Source organism: Bubalus kerabau, chromosome 13, assembly GCF_029407905.1.
Source record: "Bubalus kerabau isolate K-KA32 ecotype Philippines breed swamp buffalo chromosome 13, PCC_UOA_SB_1v2, whole genome shotgun sequence".
Taxonomy (NCBI): domain Eukaryota; kingdom Metazoa; phylum Chordata; class Mammalia; order Artiodactyla; family Bovidae; genus Bubalus; species Bubalus kerabau.
This window is the reverse complement of record NC_073636.1, coordinates 11,099,002-11,110,632: the sequence shown is the minus strand read 5'-3', so window position 1 is coordinate 11,110,632 and position 11,631 is coordinate 11,099,002. Positions and strand designations below refer to the sequence as shown.

Genomic DNA, 11,631 nt, shown 5'->3' with positions numbered 1-11,631 from the left:
TTGAGTTTAACAGCTTTTTTACTGGAAGAATTTATTGGTCACATACACACCAGAGGAAAACTATCCCCTCCCCAACAAAAAGGTAAGGCAGAAAAATTAGATTCATAAGAGAAGTATACATTCAAAGTAGGCAAAAATATGATGCATGTGTTTAAAACAGAAAAATATGAAAATAATTTCACTATGAAATGCTTTGATTGGCATGTAACTTGGTACTTACTTCATATCAACCAGATCCAACTGCTCTAATAAATCTCTATTATATGTTTCAAAATAGCTATTTAAAAAAAAAAAAATCTATTTTTAAGCCAAAACATAAAATCTGTATTTGTGCATCCATGAACAAATCATCTTCCTTGGTATCTTCAGAGATCCAAGATGCTAACAGATTAATAAAATAATTTTTTTTTTTTAAATCTCAAGCCACAGATTAACAAATATACTTCTTCAAAATTTCCTGGATGACACTACTAAAAGGTACTTGTATTACTGTACTCTGGATTTTCAGATATAAATACCAGTCAATGGTTGGTTGGCCATTACATGACAACTGTAATTATCCTTAGAATTGGGTCACAGTATAGAGAATGCCTTATCTTTTCTTAGCTGGAACCCTGTAATTTGACCCTAAAATTCGTAAGTATACTGTTTTCTGTGCTTTAAGTGGACACGCTGACTTTGCAGTCTATGCTGTGTAAGAGGGCAGGTAACTCTAGCACAGAAGAAACGATATAATGGGGTGTGGGGGATGACTTCAGGGGCACCACCCCATTTTTATTTATCCAGACTGTTGCCTTCAGCCCTGCATTGAGGCCTCCTTGTATATCGGTTTCCAGCGTGTCACCAACCATCACACAGTCCCCAGGCTGTACCCCGAGGAGGTCACAAGAGTAATAAAATATGGAAGGGGCCGGTTTCTCCTCCTTCTGCTCTCCACCCACAACAATAGCGTCAAAATAGGACTGACAGGCACAAGCCTCAATCTTCTCCCTCTGGGTCTGTCGTTCTCCGTTTGTCAATAAGAGAAGGCGGACCTCCTTTCGAAGTTCAGTGAGCATGGCTTTGACCTCTTCGGCCAGCGTCATGTGCTGTAAACGTGTAGATTTCCACAGGAAATAACATTCTTCAGCTAATTTCCTATTGGCTGCACCGCCTTTGGTTTCCTGGATTGCTTCTTCCCAGTGTGAAGTCCTGAGGTCAGTAATGCACGTATTAGAAGGATGAAAGCATTCCTTGCTGAGTTTAACTTGAACTTTGTTGCAGATGATTTCAGCCTCTTCTTTGTAATGGTATTTTGATTGTAAGAGCTTTATCACCTAAATAAAGGAAAATAACTCCATCAACACACTTCATGTCTTCAATACCCATGTCCTCAGAAGCTGTGAGCCTATAAACCAAGAGCAAAGACAGATTCTAACTCCACTCCTGACTTGGGATGCTCTATTGCCACACCATTTCCGGTGGGAATTTGTCTTACTATAAGAGCACCATGGGACTTCCCTGGTGGTCCAGTGGTTCAGAATCTGCCTGTCAATGCAGGGGACAGGGGTTCAATCCCTGGTCCAGGATCTAAGATCCCACATGCCGTGGGGCAACAAGGCCCACGTGCTCCACAATGAGAAGCCCATGCGCCACACCTGGAGAGTAGCCCCCACTCTCCGCACCTAGCGAAAGCCCGCTCACAGCAACGAAGACCTACACAGCCAAAAATAAGTAATTAAAAGTTCAAAACACAAACAAACAAACAAAAAAACCACAGTGAAGATTTCTCAACATTTCCAGACAATTCATTCACACACACACACACACTCCCTCCCCACCCACTGACTCCTTCTAAGGAGATTCTTTACATATAGCTATAAAAACCCCTCAATTGTCAGTTTAAGTCTGTCACCTTTTATTCTGCTCATGAAGACATGAAAATAAAACTGCACTTATATTTAGTGAAATATATAGAATTTCTAACAACCAATATTTAGACTCTTCCCAGATACAAGGCTAGTTCACCTAACCTCTCCTCATCTATATCTATTTTCTCTTTTGAAGGCCTAGTTTAATTAACCACCATATAATAGGGGACCCAATTCTGTACTTTTAAAAACATATGTCTGTAGTTCCCAAGGAATCAAGCATGTTCTGTGATTTCAGCAGTCTAATGACAGTGGTTCTTTCTAACTTACTTTTCTTTTTTTTTATTATTTTTTAACTTTACAATATTGTATTGGTTTTGCCATATATCAAAATGACTAACTTACTTTTCCAGATAAAAAACTTCAAGTAGTTCTGAGTCTCCCTCTTTGTCACACTGGTTCTGAATCCTTTATCATAATCCCTCTTAGGATCCCACAGCTCTTTACCTTGGCTTTTCATTATATGAGGTTCTTACCATGTGGCCTGTTTGCTAACATTTTCTAAGACTCCGATGTGGCAAGCATTATACTCAAAGCTCACATATGCTATTTCTAATCTCTTCTGCAACTCCCCGAGGGAGCTTCCTTCTTGAGATGAGAGAAAGGAAGTTTAGAACTGATAAAGAACTTGCCCCAGCTGAGACTGAAGCCCATACTTGCCTACCTCCACAGGCCACATGTGTACCTTCATACTATGTAGTCAGCGTTGGAGACTGGTCCCCTTGTTCTCATGACATTATCTGATAAGGACAATAATCATCACAAACGCTGGGTTGAGCGCCCTGAGAGTCACATGAAAAACTGGAACTAAATGGTAAGAAGCAACCCCAGGGTTGTTGGGTAAAGCGGGCAGAGGAAGAAACATTTTAAACCAAGGCATTCCCAAGCCCAAAGGTGGGGATGGGAGGAGGATAAGAGCATTCTAGAAAGAAGGAACAGCACAAAGACCCAGTACTTGGGATTCTGTGAGCTGGGCAAGCTGGAAGCTGAGTTCGGCCGCAGTGGAGACCATGTGAGGGAGGGTGCCAGGTGAGGCTGGAGCGGCGCTGCCAGATGTACTGGCACACCTCACGCCCACAGGTGCCACTGGCCTCTTCCACAAGGGCCTGGGCTTCTTGGCCCAAGAGCCGCATCTCTCCACACGGGCACCGGTGCACATGGGCTGCAGCCAGAGGACAGCCCGAGGAGTGGGTCTCAACCAGTAAAAAGCAGAAATTGGTGGGTAGATATCACAGCTTCCTTGCCCCTTCGGAGGGAGAGCGGAATATGTCTGCATGTGTCTCCCAGAGTCCCAAGCCATGCGCACTGTTACCTGCTCCTCAGCAGGGTTCGTATTAGATTCTTCCCCTTTCCCGTCTGACTCTGCCATCCCCTGCAGTGCTTCCTAAGAGCACTTGCCAAGTGAGTTACTTGCACTTGGGAGTGTAAATAATTCAATTACTTGATGTACTGGGGACTTCTGGGGAAAGTCGATCAGCCGTGGCACTTCTAGATCTTTGAGGATGAGCGCAATACACATGGTTGGGGCTAAAATCTTCCTGTTGTCAAAGCAAAGGAGTCAAACAAGTGTTCCCTAAACTCTACAAGGAATAAATGATCTGCTATTCACGCCAGACACTCAGTTCACCTGCTGAAAAGGGGAAAGAGCTGAGTAGACCCCTTCTTCCTGTAATAGCTAAGAAAAGCCTTACTAGTCCAATGAAAATATACCAACCCTAAGAATTTTAGGTAAAGGCAAAACACTGAAATGTTTTGCTTTATAAAGTTAAATTTCAATGAACCAATCAAGCCTTTTCAGTCACCATCTTTTCTAGCAATGTCAAGTGACTTCCTCCAGTGCTATGAGGGTCACTATAGTTTCAGCAATGCTACTGCTATACAATAAAAGGACACAGGCCTCGAGGACTCCACAGTACTCCTGATTCAACAGGAACCGGCTCGCTGTTCATTGGGTTAGAGCTCCCAATAAAGATCCAGTTTCCTGTAGACTGTAATTGGCAATTCATTAAATACATTCCTAGGATGTGAAAAAGCCAATCAGCTCACCTTAAAGGGAGATTCTTGCAGAGACATGGCGTATGGATCCCAAGTTTCAAAACTGCTTCCCATTATATTCCCTGATTTAACTTTGCCACAATGACTAATTACATATTCATCTGGAATAACCAGTGGTATTTAAACAGTATTAGCATCTTTGGGGAAAAAAGTTTATCAGTCATTTACATATTATTATCAGTTCAAACAGAAATAACATCTAAAGTGAATTAGTCCACATTATTGGTGCAAACTCACCAAACATCTGCACTGAGAAAAGGGAAGTTTTAATTGAACTCGATAGAGATGAAGAAAAAAGATCTCTAATTTGGAGGCATGACGACATCTTGTGTAAGGGCCTACAGTCTGTGTAAGGGCATCTTGGGCAGGCCTGAGGAGGGTTCTGTGGAGAATGAGGCCTCTACACACCTACAGGCCCGATGAAGGGAGAGAAGGGAGAGCAACATAAACTCAAACTCCATGTCCTTCCAGACTCTATTTAAGGTTATATCCCAACACATATAGAAAGCAAACACTGCCCTACCTCCTGCTTTCCAGACCCAGAATTAAAGTTACCACCATCAGTATTAATGTGTTAAGTTGCTTTAGTTGTGCCTGACTCTTTGCAACCCTATAGACTGTAGCCTGCCAGGCTCCTCTGTCCATGGGATTCTCTAGGCAAGAGAAATACCAGAGTGGGTTGCCATTTCTCACTCCAGAGAGTACTCATGTTTAGATATGATTTTAAAAGACTTTTCTGAGGCCTAGTGTGGGAGTCATATAACACATATGATTAAGATATGAAGTGGCTGAATTCTAAATAAAACTAACTTACAAATACATGCTCACAAAACATGATGGCTGCATATAGACTAACCAAGTCAACCAGTTTTCCTGTTATTTTTAGTTCAAGACTTTGTTCAAATATCATGTACTCCATGTGGCCTAACCTCACCAACCTATTTTGAAATTGCAATTCTCTCTCCACTCCACCTAACACATTTGTAAATAAAAGCACATTTATTATGTTCCCTGTCATCCCCATTGGAAAGTAAACTCAAAAATGCAGGAATATTTTTTGCTTTGTTCTCTGAGAAACCCCAATTTTCTGGAGGCTTCTGCTTGAGTTGTTGCTCAGTTGCTAAGTTCCATCCGACTCTTTTGCAACACCATGGACTGTAGGGCTCTTCAGGCTCCTCTGTCCATGGATTTCTGCTTGAGTGGTGACACTGAAATACAGGCCTGAAGTGGGTGGAAAAAAGTAGCTTTCCCAGATGACTAAAAAACAGTAATAAAGCTGATAGCGGATATTTTGTAATAACTGTAAATGGAAAGTAACCTTTAAAACCTGTATAAAAAATTTTAAGAAGAGGTTGGAAAAAGAAAAAATATTAGAGCTGATATTTAGTCAGTATGGGCTTCGCTGGTGGCTCAGACGGTAAAGAATACACCTTAATGCAGGAGACCAAGGTTCCATTCCTGGGTCATCCCTTGGAGAAGGGAACGGCAACCCACTTGAGTATTCTTGCCTGGAGAATCCCATGGACAGAGGAGCCTGGTTGGCTACAGTTTATGGGTCTCAAAGAGTTGGACAGAACTGAGTGACTAACACACAAACACACAGTCAGTACATGATTCCTTCTCCTCAAGCCCAAGGCAATGTCATTGCTGTCCCCTTCCTCCTTTCGTAAGGCATTCAGAGTGACTCAGAAAGCTGGTATGTTTCTTTTAACTAGGCCAACATCTGTGGCTGTTGTATTCTTATGGGATAAAGCGATCCTAGATCCTTGTATAGTTAATCCTTGTATAGTTAATAGCATTTCACAGGATGTTTACAAAGGAAACAGAAAGAGAAACAAGTCTGGAAAAATGAACTTTTATTCATCCATTCAACATTCATTCAGCATTTACCATGTGTCAAACAAGATGAATATGACAGCTCGTCTCCTCTTTAGAGGCTCACTACTGGGACTTCCCTGGCAGTCCAATGGTTAAGAAAGCAAGTTTCCAATGCAAGGGGCAAGTGTCCAATTCCTGGTCAGGGAACTAAGATCTTACAAGCCTCACAGTGAGCCGCCCCGCTCCCCACTAAAAAAGGAAATTCACTATTTAGTTGTGGGCATTTGAGTTGCAAAATTAATTGTAGTATCCTTTGACAAGAACATTAAAAGACATATGAACAAAATACAGAGCTGGTATAAGGGAGGGTGTAAAGACGAAGGAGAAACACAATCTGACTTTTGTTTTTAAAATTTCGCTGTGGTAGGAATGTGGAGGATGAAGCGGACACAGTAAGCCTGGAATCAAGATCACAGTAACAGTCTAGACAAGCAGCAAGTCCAGCTTTAACTAAGACAAGGGCATCGGGAATATGCAGGAGGGCACAGACTTAGAGACAGAGTGGACAGTAGTACAATTCTGGAACACTGGACTCTATGTACTTCTCATACATTACATTAAACCTAGCACATAGGGTTTCTGAGAACTAATACCACTACTCAAAATACCACTATTGAAAGATCTGAGGGTTAGAGGGGTTAAATAACTTGTCTGGGTGCTTTCAGCTAGGTATGGAGGAAAACTGTGATTCAAACTTAACTGTCTCATTTTATGTATTTATTTATTTATATTTATTTTTTGGACAAGCCACATGGCTTGTGGGATCCTAGTTCCGTGCCCAGGGATTGAGCCCCCCACCCTTGGCTGAAAGCACAGAGTCCTAACCACTAGGTTGCCAGGGAATTCCCTCAACTGCCTGATTTTTAAAGCCTACACTCTTGGCCTATAGCAAGAATTGGACTAAAACAAGGATTTAATTACAACACATTGGACTTGGCCTGCCGAGAAAACACAGGTAAATATGTACAGTCTGCAGGGAGATACTGGAGGCAATATATCAGGGGATGGTCACGATCAAAGGCGTGAAGATGGAAAGGTCAGTCAATACTGTGTAATGCCTCAGTAAAGTTATTAAAATAGCCTTAAAATGTCCAGGATTCTATCAGTTTAGGAGGTGCCTAATGATTGCTTTTTTTTTTTTTTTTTTACTTAAAAAATGGACATTGCTTTGTTTTTTGCAAAAACTGTATAAAAATTTGTTAACATTTTTCCAATGCATATTTTGGAGAATCACTCTGCTAAACTATTATACACATTAACTCAATTAATTCCCAAAAGTAGTCTTTTGAAGTTGGCCCTAGTGTTGCACTGTAACACAGATGAGAAACTCATTGAATTATCTGCCCCAGATCTCAGAGTAAACTGTGGAGCCAAGATGATTAAAGATTGATTACACTCTTATGGAGAATAAGAGAATATTAAATAAAGACATCTTTATTGAAAAAAAAATAAACAAGAGTACTGGACAGATCCGAAAACGCACCAGGAGTGTAATGCACCAAGAAAGAGGACGAAGATGCTGAAGATCCAGGGAGACACAACTTAACAAAGCATGAAGTGGGCGGGGCACGAACGGTTGGAAGGATCAGGTTCCGAAAGTGGGCTTTTCAGATATGGTAATTCTTCGTTTATTTCCCTTAAAGCTGAATGCAGAAAAACGCAAGCAAGGGTGGCTTCGCAACTTGAAAGGAATGGGAAAAGGCTGAAAGAGCATCAGTAGGTACGGGAAGCGGAGGGTGCCGCTTCTGAGCAAGACCTCGTGAAACTAAACGTGCTGAGGGTCACACTCAACGCGGGGACACCTGAGTGAAGCGCTCAAGCTCCAAGGTCCAGCGCACACAGCGCCGGGGGCCCACACTCCCGCGGCCAGGCCGGGAGAGCTGGGTGCGCGCGCGTACCGGCAGCTCAAAACCCGCCCCGACAGGAAACCAGGCGCCCCGCGCGCGGCAGCCGCTCGGCGCGGCGGCAACCCTGCCCTCGTGGCAGTTCAGCGACACCCTTCCGGGAGCCCGCGCACCGCGAGCGCCGTCCGCTCGCAGACGCCCCTCGCGCTCCGCGCGGGGCGGCCGGCACACGGGGCCTCCGGGGTGAGGGGCCCCGACGCCCAAGGGGGAGACGGGGCAGTGCCAGGGGCCCGAGGGGCGAGGGCGCGGGGCTCGCCGAAGGGAAGCGGGAGACAGGACGTTACCTCCAACATGCCCTTCCGACTCGCTCCGGCCGTGTCGATGAGCGTGTTGTCCAGGTCGAAGAAGACCGCCCGCACTCGGCTCAGCCCCATACCGCCGCCGCCAGCGCGACGCGCAAACTAGCCGCCGCCGCCACAGCCGCTGCCACCGCGCGCGCATGCGCGAACCTGGCCCGCGGACGGGGAAGGCGAGGGCGGAGCCGAGAGGCACCCCGAACCTTCCGCACCGGCGTTGAGCTCCCGCGAGAGGTCTCCAGACCTGAACCCTCCGGAACGCTGAGGTCCCGCGAGACCCCGGCATCGCTCACCTCAGGACTCCTCACCGTGCTAAGGCTCTTCTGGGCTCTTCTGAGTGCGGTGTGTGCGGTGTTGTCGGGGGAGCCGATCGCTCCTTTGTGCCTGTTTCTGCTTAACTTGGAGAACTATCAGAAACCTCAGAGATGCAGATGACACCACCTTTGTGGCAGAAAGCTAAGAGGAACTGAAGAGCCTCTTAATGAAAGTGAAAGAGGAGAGTGACAAATTTGGATTAAAACTCAACATTCAGAAAACTTAGATCATGGCATCCGGTCCCATCACTGCATGGCAAATAGATAGGGAAGCAATGGAAACAGTGAGAGACTTTCTTTTCTTGGGCTCCAAAATCACTGCAGATGGTGACTGCAACCATGAAATTAAAAGACACTTACTCCTCGGAAGAAAAGTTATGACCAACCTAGACGGCATATTAAAAAGCAGAGACATTGCTTTCCCAACAAAGGTCCATCTAGTCAAGGCTATGGTTTTTCCAGTACTCATGTATGGATGTGAGACAATTGTAAACAATTTTAGATCTGATTGGAAAGGGTGATACTTATCTGATATCTAAGGAGACATATTTTATAGGGGAAAACCAAAAATTTTTCCCTCGGTGTGAAGAGCCCTAAAGTACAAACATGCACATAGTTGAAGATCAAGAACTACTTCTTGGATGAATGGAGGAGCATTTGACTTTTTTTTAGCTCACTTTATGAGAATGAGGATTTGGAAATATTGTAACCATAGAAACAGGACTCCCTAGGATGAGAACATGATGTGAGGTCATAATCTTATGCACTGTGATATGTGATCTCTTATTCCAGTATGAAACAGGAATTCTAAAAAGGAAGGCAAAAATTTGTCTTTTGGAGACAATGGAAATTAATCACTGTGCAAAATGCAATGTGCCACGTGGTTAAACAAAACAATGGGAGTGTGATCCTAGGCAAGTTAGGTAATAAACAATCTCAATTCAGTTCAGCCGCTCAGTCATGTCCAACTCTTTGCAACCCCATGAATCGCAGCACACCAGGCCTCCCTGTCCATCACCAACTCCCGGAGTTCACTCAGACTCACGTCCATCGAGTCAGTGATGCCATCCAGCCATCTCATCCTCTGTCGTCCCCTTCTCCTCCTGCCCCCAATCCCTCCCAGCATCAGAGACTTTTCCAATGAGTCAACTCTTCGCATGAGGTGCCCAAAGTACTGGAGTTTCAGCTTTAGCATCATTCCTGCCAAAGAAATCCCAGGGCTGATCTCCTTCAGAATGCACTGGTTGGATCTCCTTGCAGTCCAAGGGACTCTCAAGAGTCTTCTCCAACACCACAGTGCAAAAGCATCAATTCTTCGGCACTCAACTTTCTTCACAGTCCAACTCTCACATCCATACATGACTACTGGAAAAACCATAGCCTTGACTAGACAGACCTTTGTTGGCAAAGTAATGTCTCTGCTTTTTAATATGCTATCTAGGTTCGTCATAACTTTTCTTCCAAGGAGTAAGCATCTTTTAATTTCATGGCTGCAGTCACCATCTGCAGTGATTTTGGAGCCCCCAAAAATAAAGTCTGACACTGTTCCACTGTTTCCCCATCTATTTCCCATGAAGTGATGGGACCAGATGACATGATCTTCGTTTTCTGAATGTTGAGCTTTAAGCCAACCTTTTCACTCTCCACTTTCACTTTCATCAAGAGGCTTTTGAATTCCTCTTCACTTTCTGCCATAAGGGTGGTGTCATCTGCATATGTGAGGTTATTGATATTTCTCCCAGCAATCTTGATTCCAGCTTGTGCTTCATCCAGCCCAGCGTTTCCCATGATGTACTCTGCATATAAGTTAAATAAGCAGAGTGACAATATACAGCCTTGACATACACCTTTTTCTATTTGGAACCAGTCTGTTGTTCCATGTCCAGTTGTAACTGTTGCTCCCTGACCTGCATATAGGTTTCTTAAGAGGCAGGTCAGGTGGTCTGGTATTCCCATCTCTTTCAGAATTTACCACAATTTATTGTGATCCACACAGTCAAAGGCTTTGGCATAGTCAATAAAGCAGAAATAGATGTTTTTCTGGAACTCTCTTGCTTTTTCCATGATCCAGTGGATGTTGGCAATTTGATCTCTGGTTCCTTTGTCTTTTCTAAAACCCGCTTGAACATCTGGAAGTTCATGGTTCACGTATTGCTGAAGCCTGGCTTGCAGAATTTTGAGCATTACTTTACTAGCGTGTGAGATGAGTGCAATTGTGCGGTAGTTTGAGCATTCTTTGGCATTGCCTTTCTTTGGGATTGGAATGAAAACTGACCTTTTCCAGTCCTGTGGCCACTGCTGAGTTTTCCAAATTTGCTGGCATATTGAGTGCAGCACTTTCACAGCATCATCTTTCAGGACTTGAAATAGCTCAACTGGAATTCCATAAACAATCTACAGATCTCTAAATAGCATTATGGCTAAATAAAGCTATTCAAAAGAATAAGGTAAACCTATATACAGTCACATGTTATGATCCTTTGATGTATTTGGTGAAAAATATAATCTGTATACAGAGATTTTTTTCTTTTTTGCTCAGTCCTGTCTGACTCTTTGCCACCACATAGACTATACAGTCCAGGGAATTCTGCAGGCCAGAATACTGGACTGGGTAGCCTTTCCCTTTGCCAGGGGATTTTCCCAACCCAGGGCTTGAACCTGGGTTCGATACATACACAGATAGTACAATAATATTTATGAAAAAGATACCCTTGCATATATCTGTACCTGCTTGCAAATGCAAAGAAAATGGTTTGTAAGGATAAACTCCCACTTTTTAACACTTCCATTAAGAAGAGCAACGTGAAAAAAAAAAAAAAAAAGAGGAACGTGATAGAAGGAAGTTTTAGGACTGCAGTTTGGGTTCTTCTATTCCCACTTTTATTTTATGCATTTACTTCGAAATTTTTACAAGGAGAACGTTATGTCTGTAAAGAATAACTAAATGATGTGTACCAGTTCACCAAATGCTTACCTGAGAAAGATGCTTCTGGATGATCCCCTCAAAGGTAAAACCTGCCACTTGGAATACAGGGAAAATCTGTGCCTTTTGTGTGCGGGTGTGTGTGTGAGTGTCTCTGTGAACAAGCCAGATTCTCCCAGTCAATTCTGAGTCACGTAAGCACTCATTTCATTCGCCTTTAAGAAGAGCTTCTTGTACTAACTAAATCCTGAGAAGGTGGGTGCCAGAGACAAATTTGGGGCTAGTTAAACCATGGCATGTGGTCCCATCACTTTATGGCAAATAAATGGGTAAACAATGGAAAAGAGAGAC

The 11,631-nt window shown here is 43.6% G+C and overlaps 1 protein-coding gene across 2 annotated transcripts; it reads right to left on the bottom strand.

Annotated features, from left to right (window-relative positions):
- NANP (N-acetylneuraminic acid phosphatase) lies at positions 1-8,278 on the bottom strand. Of its 2 annotated transcripts, none has more exons than XM_055543471.1 (2): positions 8,032-8,214; positions 1-1,316 (listed from the first exon to the last, which is right to left on the bottom strand). In XM_055543471.1, the coding sequence occupies exons 1-2, from the start codon at positions 8,119-8,121 to the stop codon at positions 660-662; spliced, it is 747 nt and encodes a 248-aa protein (XP_055399446.1). In that variant the 5' UTR covers positions 8,122-8,214; the 3' UTR covers positions 1-659. The 2 variants fall into 2 exon arrangements, 1 of the variants encoding a protein (XP_055399446.1); XR_008701345.1 differs by lacking the exon at positions 1-1,316 and adding an exon at positions 7,150-7,524 and having other exon boundaries at positions 8,032-8,278.
- Between the last annotated feature and the right edge of the window lie 3,353 nt (positions 8,279-11,631).

Bases quoted from the DNA above. Each gene is read 5' to 3' on its own strand.
- NANP (XM_055543471.1), bottom strand. From the start codon at position 8,121: ATGGGGCTGAGCCGAGTGCGGGCGGTCTTCTTCGACCTGGACAACACG. The intron at 1,317-8,031 runs GTAACGTCCTGT...TCCTTTATTTAG, and splicing joins GTCGGAAGGGCATGTTGGAG to GTGATAAAGCTCTTACAATC.